Source organism: Rhinichthys klamathensis, unplaced genomic scaffold, assembly GCF_029890125.1.
Source record: "Rhinichthys klamathensis goyatoka isolate OS25496 unplaced genomic scaffold, OSU_Roscu_1.1 h1tg000140l_1, whole genome shotgun sequence".
Taxonomy (NCBI): Eukaryota; Metazoa; Chordata; class Actinopteri; order Cypriniformes; family Leuciscidae; genus Rhinichthys; species Rhinichthys klamathensis.
This window is the reverse complement of record NW_026606675.1, coordinates 206,709-228,333: the sequence shown is the minus strand read 5'-3', so window position 1 is coordinate 228,333 and position 21,625 is coordinate 206,709. Positions and strand designations below refer to the sequence as shown.

Sequence of the window (21,625 nt, the reverse complement as noted above, 5' to 3'; positions counted from 1 at the left end):
GTCTCTTATATTCACATAGGCTACATTTATTTGATCAATAATACAGTAAAAACAGTAATATTGTGAAGGTCGAGATTAAACAGAAAATCTATGTTTTTACCTAGACCTAACAGAAATATATCAACAGAGGGAAGAGAACTGTGATCTTTTATTTCTTTTCATTTTATTGTTTTTTTAAGGGAGAGCATAAGTACAGATTCACTGACCTTATCAACTTGGTGATATTATGTCAACACTGCCTCTTTCCCACCTCCAGTGTTTCTGCTCTTCTCTCCTCATCGTGTGAAAGCTGCTCCGTCTTCTGTCCCTGTGCATGTGTGAGAAAGTAGAAGAGAGCACAGAGGCGACACTAATGTCTTGTTTTAGACCACAGGGATATGTCAAGCCCGCATTCACCAACACATACTCCATGACATCCAATATGCTTTTTTACACACATATACACACAAGGCAAAAGTACAAACAAGACTTCATTTAAAAAACAAGAGACCACCGCACATGTATACTTAATTTTTAACACATGCTCTCGAGTTATTTGTTGATATCTGTTGATATTCTCCACATTACAGCTTTAGCAAAGTTAACAGGGTGCTTCATAGAAAAACATGTAGTAACTTATAGATCCCTTGGCCTATTAATATTAAACTGTGGCATGTTTCTTAAAATGTATTCCTAGCTTTTATGTTGTTTAGTCATAGACTCCAGCGAATGCACTACATGCCAGCAATCTGAATTGTAACGCTCATTTAATCTAAGTAAAAGTGAAAGTGACATGTGAAGGTCAAGTATGGTAACTCATACTCAAAATTTGTCCTCTGCATTTAATGCATCCAAGTTAGTGCACACACATTAGGAGTAGTGAACCCACACACCCGGAGCAGTGGGCAGTAATTTTTGCTGTGGTGCCGGCCGGGCAGCGTTTTGGGGGTTAGATGCAGAAAATGACTGAGGTGCCCTTGAGCAAAGCAAGTATTGAGAATCGAACCCGCAACCCTCAGGTTACCAGTCAGACTCTCTAACCATTAGGCCAAGACTGACTCCCTATGTTATTATTTCCCTCTCTGTTGGGGTTTGTGGAGTATGATAAATGGAATTTTAAACAGTTCTTGCAGTGGAGTTTCCCTTGAGGAAGTTTCTGAGATTCAGTCAGTAATAGGCTAACTAGAGAGAGAAATCTCATTTATGGAGCATCCCTCTCATGTCAATATCATGGCCCAAGCCCATTGCCTTCCCATCATTCCATCACCCTTGTACTAACTGCCTGCCCGGAATGTAATTGCATCATCATAAACCAAAGATTTAATGGTCATTTTCCTTCAGAAATGTCCCTCATCATTTTCCTATCATTTTTAAGCAATACAAGTAATTTTATGCAACCTATAATATGGCCTTTTTGCGGCAAGTGGTTTCCATTATGTTTGCTCAGCCTGTCATTGAGAACGTTTTATTGAAGTTCCGTTTGATTGAGAAATCTCACAGATCTCCAATGCATGTCCTCATTCTGTCTCACATGGTGAAACTTTTAATCTGCTATAGTTGAAGAGGTATTGTCAAGTGACATTTGAATATCACTACAAGCAACTTTAGACTTTCTGAGTGAATTTCAGCAAAGCAACATGTCCTTCATCACCCACTTTTTGTGAACAGGCTTTCAGAAGCAAACCATTCTCTGTCATGCTCACCTTAGGTTCCCCTTCTAGAGTCAGAACGGGGACATGTCATATCTGCCTGTTTTTGTTGGTATATGGGATTAGCACGGGAAGATGGGAGAGAGATGCACACTGTCCCAGGCAGATCAGTACATTAGAGCTACTCATTGACTTCACAGATGGCTGAAATCCCCAAAGAGGCTTAGCTGATTCTGATGACCGCATTAATGCAGCGTTCTACCTCAGATCAAATGTATGGAATAGCAAGGTCAGGAACAAGAAAAGCAAAATCAGACCTCATTCCGTGGCAAATGTCAGTCAACCAAAATTATTAGTGACTTGATTTGTGCTTTGGGAAAATGTAGCATAATGCTGCTGTTGTTGTTTTTTTTTTTCATGGGCACATAATCTCAAATTATGTTTTGGCTTTAATGCCAGTCTTTTAAGGTATTTAAAAAAAAATAATTATGAAGGCATGGTAAAATGTTTAAAATATATAACAAAAAGAAAGTGCCAAATTAAAATATGTTAGTTTTAATAAACATCATCCCTAGAGCACAAAAGTGCACGGTGTTGAAGTAACACCCTGCGGCAATAAAATAAATATAGGCTAAAACTTAAAATAGAGTCTTAAAGGTTTGGTTTTAGTTTAGTTTAGTTTACAGGTACTTTAATGGCCTCTGCCTGGTATTAATTCAACAGCCTTTGACACCAATGCTGTGATCTGTGAACCATCCAAGCCTCTGATTTCTTCATCTGACTGATTAAGACAAATGAGATCGAGCTTACTTGTCATGTAGGAGCTCTAGTGAGGGCCACAGTCTCAATCATAACAACCCCCAAAGCCAAGCCGTCGCATGCTTTTGATGCCTCTTAATTAAAATCCATTGAAGTCATAGTTGTATACATATCTAAATTGAATCACAATCTATAGTGACTGCAGTGAAATATAAATGAAAGGACAGGGATGAAGAAAACTCCCGGTGAGATGCTGTGTCAAAGTGTAAGCAGTATTAAGATTATTATCTTTATGGCATTTTGCATGTAGCCTATCTATAGTGTTTTACAATAACTGGATGGGATTAATTGAATGCAACTTGGTCAGGCTTAAGACTATAATTTTTCTTTCTTTTTTCAAAGATAACAACATAATTGGCATCCTCCTTATCCAAGAATGGTCTTATGTTAACGCGGCAGCACATTAACATTTAAAAAAATAGCGACGTTAAAGCAGGCTCTTTGTTGTGCGCATTCTGTCCAAGAGCTGTGTGCTTTGTTACTTCTGATAAGAAACAAAGTCTCAGCTTTCAAAGTATGTCCATTTTATCACAAAAATGCAAGCAATAAATTGCATTTTAACGCTCTTAAGCTTGACGTGACATCGCTGTAGCGCCTCAGTTCAAGCGGCAGCTCGGAGCCCGAGTCTTTTCTTCCACTTTAATACAAGTTAAAAACATGCATGAACATTAAAAGGATATAGCTTGTAACTTCATGATATAACTTGTTAAAGAAGCAGTACAACTTACCGAAATGTAAATGAAACTGCTCAATCAGTGTTTCACCCACAGAAAGACGTCAATAAAAGTCAAGTCAAGTCATCTTCATTTATATAGCGCTTTTAACAATGGATTGTTTCAAAGCAGCTTTACAGAGATAAACATACAATTTAAGGTAACAGAGATTGTTTTGGTTTTATAGCGGTTCTTGAATAATGTTATTTCCAGCTGAAGTTAATTTTGATTTACCTCCGTCGAAATGATCAGACTTTAAACGCGAACCTGTGATTAACGCTGACGGCGTTCACATGCACATTCAGAATTGATTCTATAGTTATGTGCTTTTGAAAATATGTGCGCAGGTTTGTAATTCCATACAACCCATGCCTAAACAAACTACTTGTCTTGCCTATACATTTTGATACAGAATTTTGTAAAACAACGTCGCATTTACCTCAGGAAAGTAATGCTTACAGTTTGTTAGTTAGCTATGAAAACACTAGAGAGGAGCTTATTTACTGTTAATTATGTATGTATGTTTCAATAAATTTGTCATGAAGACAAGTGTTTATGAAAACTACCTTATGTGCAACTGCGTTTTATACAAAAAAGTGTCATTATTATATCTGAAAATAAAAGCAGTTGGAATATAATAGTTTTGACTCTGTTTTTAATTGTAACCTCTATTATTATATCAATGTACCAAACTACAGGGTTACCTGTATAATTAGTTACAGCATTTTACAGCCGTTATCGGCAAATGTCATTCTGAATAATTGGCTATCGGTATCGGTGGAGAAATTTAGTATTGGTGCATCTCTATAAATAATAGTATCTCTTTCCTCTGCTGTTTAGATTTAACTTGATGTTAAATACATTCATCTTTTAGATGTCATGAATGTGCAGCTTAGTTTTATTAAAGATTGGATTCTTGGATCAATAACAGACTTGTTTTTTCTTTGATCCCACAGCCAGTGTAACCAGCAGACTCTTCCTGTGACATATCAAGCCTGTGTCATCCCTAAGGACTGTGAAGTGACCGAGTGGTCGGACTGGTCTGTCTGCTCAAAGGAGTGCTACGATCTGAATGGGCGTAAGGGACAGCGCACACGCACACGTCAGGTGCAGCAGTTCCCCGTGGGTGGAGGAGCCGAGTGCACGGAGCTGGAGGAGAGCGAGCAGTGTTCACCTCAAGGAGAAGAAATCCCACCATGTGTAGTGTAAGTGCTTCATCCATTCTGCTTCAGTGCTTGGATCATGAAATTTATATTAGATCTAATATCTCAAATTAAGCATTTACTGTCAATGACTCCACTTTTAGAAGAAAAGGTTCTATAAACAGACATACGTCGGTCACTGAGCACCGCCGCCAAAACAGCAGCCAGCTTTTACAGTTCCTCTTCCAAAACAACGAGCTTATGCCGCGCTTCACGCCATAACTACCGTAATTTGTGAGAGATTGAAGCCTGTGACGTTATACTCTTCGTTATATCTCTCGTGACGCTTTGCTGTGTGCTGTTCGAGCTCATGTGTTTTGGAGGAGGCGTGGTTTTGCTCTAGAGGCGCTCTAAAGGGAGGATGGGATATTATGCTTTAAAAGCTAGCTCTCTATTGCTAGCCTCACTGAAATTGCCTACCCTACCTTTAAAGGAGTCTCCCTGTATGGACATCATCTGTTGATGGCTTTCGTATAGCATGAATTTGTTAAAACACAGATGGAGGAGTGAAGGGGGGAGTGAGGGTGGGTCCTGCTGGGCAAGATGGAGAGATGGTAGCAGGTTGTTGGTTTGGCACAGCGCCACCCTGGAGGAGGTGAGCTGATGAATAGTGAATGTCTGAGAGGACAGACCACACGCTGTCTAATCTGATCTTCCCTACAGATGGGCCGGTCCATTCCCCATCACTCATCACCTCGCTGCACTGGATCTCACCAGAGTGGAGGTGTATTTGATGGAGGTGAATGATGCTCCTGTAGCGCTGACCCAGTGTGTGCCTGCCGTGCCTCTCACCAAACCCCACTTGTGCTTTCACTGCTGTCACTGAGAATCCTTTACAGCAGGGGTTTATGACCCAGACGTCCCCCCAGAGTGAGATCTAGGTGGCCAAGTGGCTTGTAACTATTAAAATTTAATATTCACCCACTGTTAAGCATCTCGTAAATCTCTTAAAGGGATAATTCATTCTGTATCATTTACTCACTATCATGTTGTATGATTCCGTATGAATCAGTGTTGGGAAAGCTATAGCAAAATTGTCATGTAGCTCCAATTAAATTCAAGCTACTATTTATTTATTTTTTTGCTAAATATATACAGCTCTAGGAAAAAAACTTATATGTATGCATTGAAGTAATTTTACTCTGTAAACTACTGACAACATTTCTTCTAAATTAAAAAATAAATAAAATAATTTAGAGCATTTACACTCACTGTCCACTTTATTTGGTACACCTGTTCAACTGCTCGTTAACGCAAATATCTAATCCGCCAATCTCATGGCAGTAACTCAGTGAATTTAGACATGTAGACATATCAAGACAATTTGCTGAATTTCAAACTGAGCATCAGCATGGGGAAGAAAGGTGATTTAAGTGACTCTGTAGGCTAATAGCCGGTAGAAAGGCAACAGTAACTCAAATAACGCTTGTTACAACCGAGGTCTGCAGAAGAGCATCTCTGAACGCACAACATGTCCAACCTTAAAGCACATGGGCAACAGCAGAAGAAGATCACACCGGTGGCTCATCGAAGATTGGAAAAACGTTGCCTAATCTTATTAGTCTTGATTTCTGCTGCAACAAACAGATGGTAGGGTCAGAATTTGGCAGAAACCACATGAAAGTATGAATCCATCCTGCCTTGTATCAATGGTTCAGGCTTCTGCTGGTGGTGTAATGGTGTAGCACATCAATTCTTGGCACACTTTGGGCTCCTTAGTACCAATTGAGCATCGTTTAAACGCCACAGCCTACCTGAGTATTGTTGCTGACCATGTCCATCTCTTTATGACCTCAGTGTATCATCTTCTGATGGCTGAAAAATCTGCAGCAACTGCGTGATGCTTCCATGTCAATATGAACCAAAATCTATGTTTCCAGCACCTTGTTAAGTCAATGCCACAAAAAGTTAAGGCAGTGCTGAAGGCAAAGGGGGCTCCAGGCCTTTACTAGCAATGTGTTCCTGACTAAATGGCCTGTAAGTGTATTTGCAAGAAATTATAACTAGTCAAAATATCAACAAAATATGTCATGTTTTCAGACCAAAAAAAGTTTATATTTATTTTTAAACAACACAAAACAAATGTTTTAACTTAGGAGGAGTTCAGAAATCAATATTTGGTGGAATAACCCTGATTTCCAATCATATATATATATATATATATATATATATATACTCCTTTGCCATGGTGCATTAACATTTGTTTTGCAGTGCATTACTCATTCTAGGATCCAAAAAGAGAATCCTAAAAAAGAAACCTTTCTAATTTCGCACATTACATGTAGCTCAAGTATGGTGCATAAATGGAAAGTGAGGCCCTCAAAACAAAATATTGAATGCAGTCTTGTCAGAAGCACACTTAAATACACACTGACTCACAGCTCATGAATATGGAGCTTTGTATTTGTGAGGTCAAATGGACTTCATTTTGAATCTGGGAAAAAAGGTTGAGAGCCATTACCATGGAAAGTCAACAGTAATTCTCTATTGGTTTTAAAATCAGACTCGTCGTATTCAAAAACTGAAATGAATGTTTCATAATCTTTCATTTACATTACATAAGCTAAGAAAGGGACCATTTACTTCTTAGTCTAGAGTGCATGTTCATGGTCAAGATTATTATTTTTTTAATTCTCCTTTCTTTTTTCTCTCCTTATTTGAACTCTTTTGAAAGCTGAAAGCAGGACTTGTTATACTGAAGGTCACTTGACATTTAAACACAACGGCACACAAATGCGCACACGCATGCACAAACACACACACACATACACACACACAACCAGCACTTCCCCCAAAGCGTGCCCTCGGGCTTTGATCAGCGAGACACATGTGGAAAAGAAATGGTGATCAAACATCAAACATAAAGAGGAAGTTCTTTCCTTTTTAGCCAACACTAAACTTGCCCCTAATTTATGCATCATATCATTTAATTAGTACATATATTTATATGTGTGTCTGTGTGTGTGTGCTTTAGCTTACTTAAGAGATATATGTATATGTGTGTATATATATATATATTCCCTTCCCTCCCTCTTGCATCAACAGTTCTTCTCATCTCCATCTCTGTTTACTGGCGCAAGGGCGGGACCTAGATTTGTTCTTGTTTGAGAAGCCTTTTCACTTGGATATACGTCACAATAGGGAAGAAAACTATCGCAACTTCTGTTTAACTTCGAATTTAAGAAGCAACCCATGCCATGGACCAGCATTCAAAACACAGCAAATGCTTTTTTACATTCAATATAGACATTTATTTTTTATAATGTATTGGTCTACTTTTCTCTCTGATAATCTAATGAAAGCTAATATCCAAATGCACTCATGAATGATAATATTTCAAAATGGATGTCTCATCAGGACGGGAAAAATAAAATGAAGCATTCAAGTTAGTACTGGGTGTGTCATTATTTTTTTTTAATGGTTGTTCTCTAATGCTGCAACATTTCCATCCATAGCTCAGCTTTTGATGCTTTTTCACTGATGTTCTTTTGCTAACATAAATCAGAAAGTAGCAGCCAAGCCATCAAACTCAATGAAGCTCAATAAAGCCATGACCTTAGTGCACATTCTGACTGACACGGCTTCTGATTGGTCTATTTAAAATCATCTGTATTTATAACTCCAAAAGGACAGACCAAAGTACAGTTTATTTTTATGTGAAAGGAATAAGCACAAGCTTCACTCTGTTTCCAATTCTCTATCCGTCAGAGGACATTAAACACTTTCTCTTTCTCCACAGGTATAATTGGAGAGCCACAGAGTGGAGCGACTGCAGGGTGGACGTGCTGCTCAGCCAACAGGACCGTCGACGGAGCAACCAGACAGGGCTCTGTGGAGGCGGGGTTCAAACCAGAGAGGTCTACTGCGTTCAAGCCCCCACCGAAACCTCGTCTAACCTCAGCTCCCTCAAGAACAAAGACGGTAACAAAACTAGCAAATTCACCCCCTGTTTCACTGAGGCTTAGGGCCCTATCATACACCCAGCGCGATGCGGCGCCAGGTGCGACGCAATAATTTTTTACGTCCTGCGCCACGTTGTTTAAATAGCAAATGCATTTGCGCCCATTTGTGCGCCCATGGGCTGCTGGTCTGAAAACGAGGTGTGTTCAGGCGCATTGTTGGCGCATTGCTATTTTGAGGCAACTGAAATAGACTGCACCATTGATCAACTGAAACCTGGTCTAAAGTCAATGGCGCAATGAATTTTTTTTGTTATTTAAAGAGCGCGTTAGTAATATCCGCCTATGGGTGGGTCCACAGCGCGCGTACACTTTGTCCCGTAGATGGTCTGCTCGCGGGCTTTAACCTCGCGCACGAGCAGATCCCTTTCCTAGCTAGAGAAGCGTTCAGTTTTTTTGCTTGCAAATTCCGCCATGTAAATAGCGAATCCATCATTGCGTGAGTGCAACTGGCTTTTAAAGGGAATGGGAGATGAGACTCTGATTGGTTTATTGCACCTTACGCACACCTTAGACCATGTGCTTGGATCATTAAAATGGGGCCCTTGGGGTATCTATTTGAAGAATACATTTTCAAATCAAAGGTATGATGGTAGACACATCTCCACCTCGTAGACTTCATAGCTTCAGTCTGCAGTTGGTAATGTAATTGGTGGTACAGATGGTACCTTGTTAACATGTATTGATTTAAGATGATAAACATGAATGAAGTTATGTTTGGTAAATCCCCTTCCTGTTTTGGCTCCACAGCCCATGTAAAGACTTGCGCCTGTAAGCGAGCTGTTAGACAAAGATCAGTTGATGTTTGCACTGTGGTACAACTCAAGCCAACATATAATTGGATTGCTTTTTAAAAGGCTGAAATTAGATCACTAGGGGGAAATTAAGGAATAAAGAAGGCAGAGCCATACAAATTAATGAGGCAGCTACTGTGGAATTTAAATGCTAATGCCGTCACACACATACACACAGGTGCAGATACACCCAAACACAGATTCTCTCTAGAGTAATATGACAGAAACAGAGAGATGCCAGCACCTCATGCCGTGCGCCAATGCTGGTGCCGGGCCCGCGCTCACTCTCGGACTGACACAGAAACTCCCCTGCCATCTGCTCTGAGAGATGAACCGCCGACCTCTCAGGGAACATATTCAAATGTCCACAGCTGTCCTCAAGCAGGCATTGGCTGGTATGGCTTGGTCACACTACAGACATGAAGACAAAGCACACAGAAAGCAGCTTGCCTTTTGAAATTAGACATTTAAATATGGGCTACAATTCACAATAGTGTATTTAACAGTTAATCCGTGATTTTACTAAAGTTTACATGTGCAAACTTGAAAAAAAAAATGTCCAAGCTATATCTACTAATAGATTGTGTATTACAAATGAGCAAAATAGGCATCTTATAGTCTGTGTAGTCAGTTTTTGAGGTAACACTTTACAATAAGGTCTCATTTGTTAAAGCTAGTCAATGTATTAACTAACATGAACTAGATATTTGAGCAATATATTTTTTTTGCAGCATTCATTAACTTTTGTTAATGTTAGTTAATAAAAATGATCATGTTAATGTTAGTTCACAATACATTAACTAATTGTAACTTTTGATCTTAAAGATGACCTAATTTACTTTTTTACATTTTTAACTTTCTTTAGTTTGTAATGTTGCTGTTTGAGCATGAAAAAGGTTTACAAATGTACAAAGCACAAAGTGAGTTATTCTCTATATCAGTGTCACTGTTTCTGAACTCCCTCCATTGTAGTCTTGGGTTTTCTTCCGGGAATGAATACGTCACAATATTCCTCATTTAAAGGAACACTCTGACTTTTTGGGACTTTAGCCTATTCACCTTATCCCCCAGAGTTAGATAAGTCCATACATACCTTTTTCATCTCCGTGCGTGCTATAAGTCTGTTGGACGCACCCACCGCTAGCCTAGCTTAGCACAAAGACTGGATGTAAATGGTTGCAGCTAGCATACTAATCCAAATAAGTGACAAAATAGCGCAAACATTTTCCTATTTTTATGTTGTGATTTGTATAGTCACAGAGTGTACAAAAAACAAAGTCACATGAGACACAGACATATTTTAACCGTATAAATACTGGGAACTATATTCTCTGAAGGCGAAGCACTGCTACTTGGGCGGAGTGATAACCGCAGCACCTGAGACGTACCGTACCCAAACTCTGAACGAACTCTCTGCTCCTCACCACGGCACGTCTCAGGTGCTGCGGTTATCACTCCGCCCAAGTAGCAGTGCTTCGCCTTCAGAGAATATAGTTCCCAGTATTTATACGGTTAAAATATGTCTGTGTCTCATGTGACTTTGTTTTTTGTACACTCTGTGACTATACAAATCACAACATGTAAATAGGAAAATGTTTGTGCTATTTTGTCACTTATTTGGATTAGTATGCTAGCTGCAACCATTTACATCCAGTCTTTGTGCTAAGCTAGGCTAGCGGTGGGTGCGTCAAACAGACTTATAGCACGCAGGGAGATGAAAAAGGTATGTATGGACTTATCTAACTCTGGGGGATAAGGTGAATAGGCTAAAGTCCCAAAAAGTCGGAGTGTTCCTTTAAATAACGTCTGCCCGAGGCATACGCAAAAAAAGAGGGCGATGCCTTGTTGAGTTGTGTTAGTAGTGTGTTGAAACTCGCAGTTATGGTAAGGGGCATGACATTTCTGAAACACACTCAAAGCGGCTGACGGATAACAGCACACTGATTCAGCCGACCAATCAGAGCACATTGTGCTTTTCAGAAGGAGGGGCTTCATAGAGACCAGAACTAAACAGTGAAATATTATCACAATTTAAAATAACATAATATATCTAATATACACTCACCGGCCACTTTATTAGGTACACCTGTCCAACTGCTCGTTAACACTTAATTTCTAAGCAGCCAATCACATGGCGGCAACTCAGTGCATTTAGGCATGTAGACATGGTCAAGACAATCTCCTGCAGTTCAAACCGAGCATCAGTATGGGGAAGAAAGGTGATTTGAGTGACTTTGAACGTGGCATGATTGTTGGTGCCAGAAGGGCTGGTCTGAGTATTTCAGAAACTGCTAATCTACTGGGATTTTCACGCACAACCATCTCTAGGGTTTACAGAGAATGGTCCGAAAAAGAAAAAACATCCAGTGAGCGGCAGTTCTGTGGGCGGAAATGCCTTGTTGATGCCAGAGGTCAGAGGAGAATGGCCAGACTGGTTCGAGCTGATAGAAGGGCAACAGTGACTGAAATAACCACTCGTTACAACCGAGGTATGCAGCAAAGCATTTGTGAAGCCACAACACGCACAACCTTGAGGCGGATGGGCTACAACAGCAGAAGACTCCACCGGGTACCACTCATCTCCACTACAAATAGGAAAAAGAGGCTACAATTTGCAAGAGCTCACCAAAATTGAACAGTTGAAGACTGGAAAAATGTTGCCTGGTCTGATGAGTCTCGATTTCTGTTGAGACATTCAGATGTTAGAGTCAGAATTTGGCGTAAACAGAATGAGAACATGGAACCATCATGCCTTGTTACCACTGTGCAGGCTGGTGGTGGTGGTGTAATGGTGTGGGGGATGTTTTCCTGGCACACTTTAGGCCCCTTAGTGCCAATTGGGCATCGTTTAAACGCCACGGCCTACCTGAGCATTGTTTCTGACCATGTCCATCCCTTTATGGCCACCATGTACCCATCCTCTGATGGCTACTTCCACCATGTCACAAAGCTCTAATCATTTCAAATTGGTTTCTTGAACATGACAATGAGTTCACTGTACTAAAATGGCCTCCACAGTCACCAGATCTCAACCCAATAGAGCATCTTTGGGATGTGGTGGAACGGGAGATTCGCATCATGGATGTGCAGCCGACAAATCTGCGGCAACTGTGTGATGCCATCATGTCAATATGGACCAAACTCCCTGAGGAATGCTTCCAGCACCTTGTTGAATCTATGCCACGAAGAATTGAGGCAGTTCTGAAGGCAAAAGGGGGTCCAACCCGTTACTAGCATGGGGTACCTAATAAAGTGGCCGGTGAGTGTATTTTAAAATGTAATTTATTCCTGTGATTGCAAAGCTGAATTTTCAGCATCATTACTCCAGTCTTAAAGTGTCACATGATCCTTCAGAAATCATTCTAAATCTATTCTAATTTGCTGCGCAAGAAACATTTCTTATTATTATCAATGTTGAAAACAGTTGTGCGGCTTAAATTTTTTGAAACCATGATACTTTTTTTCCCCAGAACAGCATCAAATTATTTTGTAACAATGTAAAAGTCTTGAAATTATAACTTTAATTAATCCTTGCTAAACAACAGCATTATTATGTTTAAAAAAAATCTTACTGACCCTAAACTTTAGAACGGTAGTGTATACGTATAAATCACCACATTAGTAAGAACAGCAAGTGAACCGCATTGTTACAACATGCAAAATTAGATTTTTAAATATAGATCTGATTAACCTATTAACACTTGGGGCTATTTACTTATTTTCGCACTTGAGGCTATTTGTTAATTTTTTCCAGAAAGTGCTCAAGCAATTCATTAGATTGCATTAGATCTTTTGTTGTGGATCTTGGTGAATCAGGACCTATGATTTCCAGCCCTCCTGCCCGCGAGGAGGTTTTTCCAGACAGTGCTGGAATCCCATCCGTAAAGTGGCCTTTAGAGAGGCACATGGCACTGACTGCTGCTTCCTGGGGGAGGTGACAGGCCTGGCGCGCTGACGAGGAACACGGTGACAGATGGAAGAACTGTGTGAGAGAAAGAAAAGGAACAGTGCAAGAACATCTGCACTGCCTCTCACACATACACAATACCATTACACACACATACACCCTTCAAGCTCTTCCACACCGTGGCCAGGTCTGCCTCATGCACTTTTCTTTGTTTTACACATCATCCCTCTCAGCAAATATTGTTATATGCAATTAATTGCAATTAATTTGATTATTAATCTGCGTATCACATCATTAATTTAGTTTATATTTTAATTGATTGTCTGCCCTACTTTATTTAATCATTTACCTGGTTTCCTTTTAATCAATGAAGAATCAATCAGGCACTTTTCCCTCTGGGAGTTGCAGACAGATTTGAAAGGATTTAATTTCAAGCTCCACATGATTGGACATTTCCTACTGATTTGCCACTGGGCCATTGAAATAGTTCACAGGTATTTATATACATTAATTCCAGACAATGAGAGCATCAGGAGTGGTGGTTTACTCAAGGACAGACACTCTGTGCTTTAAGCAGATTTAATCTGGTCATTCAGTTCCAGGGATCATAGCTAAATCCTGTGTAGAAATCGGACAACCATGTTTGCCTGGACCCTGGCTATTCCAGTGCCATATGTGATGCCAGTACATAGGAACCTTTAATAGAGCCATGTCCCACAACTTTACCTGCCATTAGTTTTTAAAGCAGCAACATGTCCACTTTGAAATTACTCATCATGTTTGTTTACAGAAATTTACAATGAGGAATTTGATTTATTATTTTATAAAAAAATTACCTCACAATATCACTTACTCCCCCTTAATTTATATAGATAAAAAAAAAATATATATATATATATATATATTAGGGCTGTCGGTTAAACGTGTTATTAACGGCGTTAACGCAAACCCATTTTAACGGCGTCATTTTTTTATCGCGCGATTAACGGTCTTTTTGGCCTAGCAAACTTTGTAGTTTTTTTTCACATGCTTTTGCAACAGGACGCGGCATGCGCGGCGCTGCGCTATGAAACCCATTCATTTCAATGGCTTGTGCCACGCGAGGACGTTTTGTTGCTTCGTCGACCAAAGCGCAAGCGGATCTAGCTAGACCTGAAACAAAACAACAGGCACGCCGCTCACACTTGTTTGGGCTTGCGAGCCGGCCAAATAGTTGGTTAACGTTATGTTTTGAGTGGATGACGAGCGCGAGACGCCGAAATGGATGCCAATAAGATTCTGAATGGAAAGATAACTTTTAAAAAGTTGCCAAATGGTTCCATTGACAAGACCAAAGTGATCTGTGTGTTTTGGTGTTGTGAACTGAGCTATCATCATCGCAGCACGTCCAGTCTGAAATACCACTTGATGATGGCCAAGCACACACACACACAGCTGATGCGAATTCTCCGCCCCCTCGTCAATATCAGGACCTCGTCAGTATTTCTTTCACTTATTTCATTTATTTCCTTTTATTGATGGACAGTGTTACATTGTGTGAGAGATTATTTTCTCCAAGTGAGAATGTTAGTGTGAAATTGAACACAATATATGCCAATGTTGTTTTCAATAAAAAAAATTTGCGCACAGCAAGCCGATCCACTTTTCCATGTTGACAAGAACATTAAAATGAGTAAAAAATAATGGGACAAAAAGAAATCAAGAGACATTTAGAATAGATAAAATTGTGCAAGTTGTGTTGTTCTATGGGAAGCGTATCCCTGGTCAGTTTATTGTAGTATTTATTTCTATGTATATATATATATATATATATATGTGTGTGTATAGATTTTTAAATCATATTTTTTAATTAAGAAGTTTTTTATAAATAAGATTTTTTTTAGATATTTGTATTTAAGTTTTTCAACTAAATCACAAATTATAGAGGAATTATTCAGGATTGTTAGATAGATTCCTTCATTTAATGTGGGTCTAAACAGTTTGAAAATGCATTTTAATATGAACATTAGATTTGTTTGTATTAATAATGATTATTTCACATTATTTTTGTGTCTGATGGTGCTAACAGATATTAAACGGAATTTAAGGATGAAGAAATGAAAGCAGGAGATACACCTATACATCTCTGAGTTCATATCAATCCCTCCTAACCTGTTATTTTCCATTTTCATGTTTTGTTTTGCCAGTAGTCAGTTGTGAAGAATCGGTGAAATATATTGTCCCCATGAATATGTAAGCATTGTTTGCGTTCCGAATTCATTTTCAATCATTTTGGGATTATGGATTCCTAAACCCATGTAATGAATGCCAGAATGAGCACAAAGTATGCATTTTACATATCAAAAAGCAGCTTGTTGTCTTCCTCTCTCCCATCCGGCTTCCTGCTCGGCTGCTCGGGCCTGGGGAAGCTGTGCTTGATTTCCTCTCCCCGCGGGTGGCTTCAGACATTTAGAAAACAGTGGAAAGCAGCTGCTGTCGCAATCTTTATCCATTAACACATCTCAGTCACAGAGAGCAGAACACAACAACAGTGTTCATTCGTTTCGGCTCGGCCCTGTCGCTCTACGGAATATAATCAATGTCGCACCCCGTCGTGGATCTTTATGAGATATTCAACGCCTTGGTTTTCTCACAGAGCATCCATGCAGCACTGCCCTGCAGGCAGGCCCGAGTTATTGATGATGATGATGATGATGGTGGTGATGCAAACAGGTGAATGTGTTGGCGGCTTTCAGACGGACAGAGGGACTGATGGGATACTGGTGCCATAATTAGGCCGTGGAAACCCTGGGTGGGCAAACAGCAGACCATCTGGCCTCCAAGTGAGCATTGTGCCACCTGAACAAGGTCAACCTACAAGGAGAGGGTCATTAATCAGACTAGGTTAACAGGGACTGGAAGTCAGACAGGTTTTCGCCCACCTCAATACCTCAACAGCACAATCACATCCTAATAACAAATACAGAGAGCATAGAGACAAGTGTGTTTGTGGGAATAAGGGAACTTGCATTTGCAAGTCAATTTGACATTTTTTTGCCAATCAATTTTGTCAATTTGACAGCTACTACTTTTTTTTTTTTTGACGTGTCACTTTTGGAAGTAAATTCCGCTTGCTAAATTGAGCGTTTCAAAGGATGTTTGTCCCAGTGGAGCACTTCGCAAAACCTTTTTAATTTCTGTTTAAAACAAGCTCGTATAAATCATTAATGACTCCACAACTGGCCATGCAATCAATCACTTAGCTTACACTGAAAACCTACATACACACATGTATTAACCAAATGATTTTAGAAATGGCTCAAAGCGCACAGCGAACACCTTTTGGACACGAAGCAATTTGCATGTGAATGAAGAGAATATCCGTCAAAGCAGGGTATCGACGGCAGATGTGTTCATGCACTGACCTTGCAGAAAGTCACTTATTGCTGTGAGCTGCACACACACTTACACTGAGTGCTTGTTACAGATAAAAAGAAAACAAGGACAAAAGGGGTCTTGGGAGATGTCTTGCAAAACATGTACAATTAGATACACTTACAGTCGTGCTCAGAATTAATGGCACCCCTGGTAAATATGATCAAAACTGGCTGTAAAAAATAAATCTGCATCGTTTATCCTTTTGATCTTTTATTAAAAAAATTGGCAAAAATTTAACCTTTCATTGAAGTAAAAGAATTGAAAGTGGGGGGGAAATCACCTTATGAAATAAATGTTTTTCTCCAAAACACGTTGACCATAATTATTGGTACCCCTAGAATTGTTTATGAGTAAAATATCTCTGAAGTATATTTCCATTAATGTTTACCTTTTTTAGCATACCAGGGTGACTAGGAACATGAAATTGTCCAGCCATGACTTCTTGTTTCACAGGAGTTTAAATATGAGGAAACACAAAGGCCAAATCCCCTTAATCACAATGAGTAAAACCAAAGAATATAGTTCTGATGTGCATCAAAAGATTGTTGAGCATCAAAAAATAGAAAGTGGCTGTAAGAAAAATAGCTAAAGGATTGAAAATCCCGATTTTGACCACCAGGGCAATAATTAAGTTCCAATCAACTATAGATGTCACGAATCTGCCAGGAAGAGGACGTGTGTCTATATTGCCTGAAATACTTCACATTACCTTTTTAGTTACTTTTGTGGGCAAAACAACTTTGAGTCCAGCTTGCATAATTTCCCGAACCCATTCCCCCATCCTTTTTACATTATATTACACTAAATGATAATTTATGCTTTATTGTAAAGAAAATAATATTAAAAAAGTATAACAGGAATATATTTGATCATACTGTTATAACCGCGGCACATCAAATTGATTCAGCAAAGACACATTAAATTGATCAAAAAGTACAGTAACAAAAGTTTTATTGCTCACTACCCACTGTGGCTAGTGGTTTTCCAAAGTTACTAGCCACCTAGCACTTTGTGTTACTGACTGTGTTTGCGTGAACACTCGCCAAGACCGGCATTTTGACATTATTTTGTGTGTGTTTGACAGTTTAAGCACAATAAGTAGCAAAAAATAACTCAATTTAGTACTGAGATGTGGCTTTATGTACGCACACTTTGGGTGTGAGCACAAAATCTGCGGGAATGAGTAAAATTATGCAAGAAAGCGCAGCTGGTATTGCTAATGTATTCTGCTGAAAATGTGAGGAGTTGGAAGTGTTTCAGATATTTCAGAATAGATATGTATCAAATAAATCTATATATATATATATATTTCTTTTTTTACAACACTACATTGCACAGTTTATTATCTCAGATGTCTTTTTAAAAGATTACAACTGAAAAATGTATATATTCTATATAAAATTCAACCCACCAAATTGTCTAGTAGGAGTGACTGTTATTCGCCACTGCTGAAATGTCAAGCCGTTGAAATAATACACTTGTGTGTATATTGCATATTCTTCTCCCACATGAGGTACATCTACTGTATTTTTGTACGGACTCTGTATAATGTGTGTCTATGTGTCTCTTCAGCCTCGCGGCCAGTGAACAGTGACCTGTGTTTGGGCGTTTCTCCTAACACCACCCAGCTCTGCCAAATTCCCTGTCCTGTGGAGTGTGAGGTGTCCTCCTGGAGCGCATGGGGGCCCTGCACCTTTGAAAACTGCCAGGATCAGTCCACAAAGAAAGGTGAGCACAATCTTAGTTTGAACTATTGGACCACTCCATCTTTTACAGTTTTGTATGGGTAGCAGTCATTTCACCCATCTCACTAAAACAGAACAGTTCAATAAAACGTCCTCTTTCATTGTAAATCACATGAATTGTGTACGGGAACCCTTTCAACATATAACTCACACCGCCCCACCTCTCACCTCTATCTGCGCCATCAGCATCCGGGCCATAAACTTATCACCGCCTACTGGGGCAGAAGATTCATTGTCTCCGAGGTTTATGAACCAGGAGCATTGTAGAGGGAACGGCAAACAAAAGGAACCCACGAAAAAAGAAAACATGTCATGAAAAAGAGAGAAACAAATCAAGGGTTAGATGTCTTCAAAGAGACTAACACAAGCTTCAAATGGTCTTTAGAAAGAACCAAATCTGCTAGATTTGCAGGATGGCGGTTTAGCGAATGTTACTGGTGTAGCAAAGGTGCTGGCATGCTGGCTGCTTTTCTCGTTAATTATGGCTGGGACAGCGACCCGTGCCATGACTAATGCATATTGACTCTTCCCTAATGAAGCGGCTCAAAAGGATAGGATGGGAGGAAATTCTCCACCATGCATCTTAATGATGAATTCTCTGAATCTGTGTTCCACTCACTCTTTTCAAATGCCCACAGTTCATACTTCATGCCATATAGCTGTAATGGCAGGCTTCTGCACGTTTTGTACACACTTTACAGTATGTGGGCCCTCATTATTCAGGGAGATTAGGGCACAGATATAAGTGTGTGTGTGTGTGTGTGTGTGTGTGTGTGTGTGTGTGTGTGTGTGTGTGGTTATATATATATTATTTCTCAAACATTATAACAATCTTTTATTTTTACAATATAGATTACATTTCATCTATCTATACTTAGTTTTAATATCACTTGTCTGATACAGAAATAGGGTTTAATTCAGGTTTAATATCATTGTTTTCTGTTTGCTTCTCTACAAAATAAAGTATAAAGCATAATATAACATTATTTAAAATATTGTCAAATCACATTTTGGAATTAAATTTGAACCAAATTCTTTGGTATGATGTCGCACAACAACCAAATCCACAGCTGTCTTGCCTTTTACAAAGTGACGAATGTTGATTGATGCTATTATAACCGTGGGACTGTTTCTTTTTTAAAATATCTATAATCTTTGTTATAGCCTGAACAAGTTGCAAAAATAAGCCTGATGGGAGATAAAGTATGAATTACCCGTGACATCTCAACCTAAAGCCCCAAATAATATGTCAGTGTACACATTAGAGGTGATGATGACCCATGCGTTTTTTTTGTATGGCTGTGGCTTTTGTCTTTTTTTGATTGCCAGGGGCTCATATGAAACTCAGTATCCTGCTTTTGTCTGATAAAGAGACAGAGGCAGCATACGCCATCAGACACCTCCGGGCTGACTGACAGAATGTGATACAATCCTCTTACACATCATCAATGAGCTCTACACTGACCTTCTGATTAAATAAAGCCAGAAGGAGAGAGCGGGACAGAAGTAATCAGAGGAAGGGACAACACTGGCATCTCCAGCTTTCTCCTAAAGGCCCCCCTCTCCCATATTACCTTATCGGCCCCAGACAGCAATGTGGATTAAACCATAGGCCAACAGAGAGGGGAGGGTGATGGCATGGGACATGTAGGTGACCTTGCGCTGGTCATGAGTCCAGTACCCACTCCCACCCCCCTTTTTTTTATTTCTCTGGAGCCCTTTCCTTGCCCTTGAATGGGAATACCCCTGGCGTCAAAGCTTCTTCTGTATTAATGGATTGCTGAATGCATTAGTCCCTTTGGTGAAAAGCAATCATAATGACGGGAAGAATAATAATATTCATTATGATAAGCTGCTCCAGTAATTTATGTCATCTTGCGCACTTAATGGGCCGATATATAATATTGGGTAATAATAATATGTAATATTAGGGTGATTTTGCAATAACACACTGTGACCGTTAAGAGGGCTAACACAAGGGGTTGCATCAACTAGTTGATTAGTTGGGTTGAAGTGGTGGGTTGGTGTCGACTAGCAGATTTCCTCGGTCCACAAATTGCACCCCAGTTTATATTATTTCATTTAATTTTCCATAAAGATTGTTATAAAAAATTATATATTATATATACTACCATTCAAAAATTTTGGTCTGTTGATTGATGTTCACGAGGGCTGCATTTATTTGATTTAAAAATACAGTAAAAACAGTAATATTGTAAAACATTATAAAAAAAAATTTGTCATTTATTCCTGTGATGGCAAAGCTGAATTTTCAGCATCATTACTCCAGTCGTCGGTGTCTCATGATCCTCCAGAAATCATTCTAATATGCTGATTTGATGCTCAAGAAACATTTCTTATTATCAATGTTGAAAACAGTTGTGCTGCTTCTATTTTTGTGGAAACCATAATTCGCCAGGATTCTTTGATGAATCGAAAGTTCAAAACACCATTCATCACAAATAGAATACTTTAGTAATATTGTAAATGCCTTTACTGCCACTTTCGTACAATTTAATGCGCCCTTGCTGAATAAAAGTATATACAATTTTTTTTTTTTTTCTGACACCATATTTTTTAATGGTCATGTATAAATTGTTCTATATAATATTGTCTTTTATAATTACCTGTAATGGCAAATATATTTGGAATTATGTGAAGGCGAAAGCTTGTTGAATTTGCAAGAAACAACAGCAAGCAAACTGCATATTATGAGTCATTTGAATTGATAAACATCTACAAATTAATTACTTACACTGTTCACTAAATCATGTCAAGTCAACTTATTCAAGAATGACTTTGAGTCTCATCTGTGTTGTTCAACAGGTTTCAAACTGAGGAAAAGGAGAATCATAAATGAGCCCACAGGTGGAACAGGGAATTGCCCCCACCTGACTGAGGCAATTCCCTGTGAGGAACCCAGTTGCTATGATTGGCTGCTGGTGAAGCTGGAGGAGTGTGTGCCTGACAATGACAAAGAATGCGGACCGGGAACCCAGAACCCACAAGTACAGTGTATCAACAGTGACGGTAAGTGATACGCACACCTTCATGGTACTGATTCCATCCTTCATAATTATTCAAGCTAATTAAAAATCTTTGCCTGAATAGATTTTCTATTTAAGGGTCATGTCCAGGCGTGCACTGTGTCGAATGCAGCAACAAACCCAGATTGTTTTGTTCTCGTACAGCTGGGTCCAATCTTGAACTCTTTCCATAGGGCTTATGTTCTGGACTCATGCCCAATGCCGTAATTGCTGTTTTTGCACAGGCGGCTGGGTGGACTTCTCTATTGTTAGAGTGGCCAGAGGGGAAATTCAGAGCAATCAGAAGTGGCACTTCTGCCTTTTAGTCTTCTAAACACAAAGCCACATGTGCCTGGGCGGTCTACCGTCAAACCATCCCAAAGGCACGAAACTATCCAATAGCTTTTGGATGTTA

General features: G+C 39.4%; 1 protein-coding gene across 1 annotated transcript in view; it reads left to right on the top strand.

The window, feature by feature from the left end:
• thsd7aa (thrombospondin, type I, domain containing 7Aa) overlaps window positions 1-21,625 on the top strand; it is a 124,188-nt gene that overhangs the window by 51,123 nt on the left and 51,440 nt on the right. Inside the window, exons 3-6 of the mRNA XM_056257589.1 lie at window positions 4,117-4,365; window positions 8,102-8,283; window positions 18,012-18,167; window positions 21,011-21,214. Coding sequence (XP_056113564.1) covers window positions 4,117-4,365; window positions 8,102-8,283; window positions 18,012-18,167; window positions 21,011-21,214 — 791 coding nt within the window. The remainder of the gene's footprint in view (window positions 1-4,116; window positions 4,366-8,101; window positions 8,284-18,011; window positions 18,168-21,010; window positions 21,215-21,625) is intronic.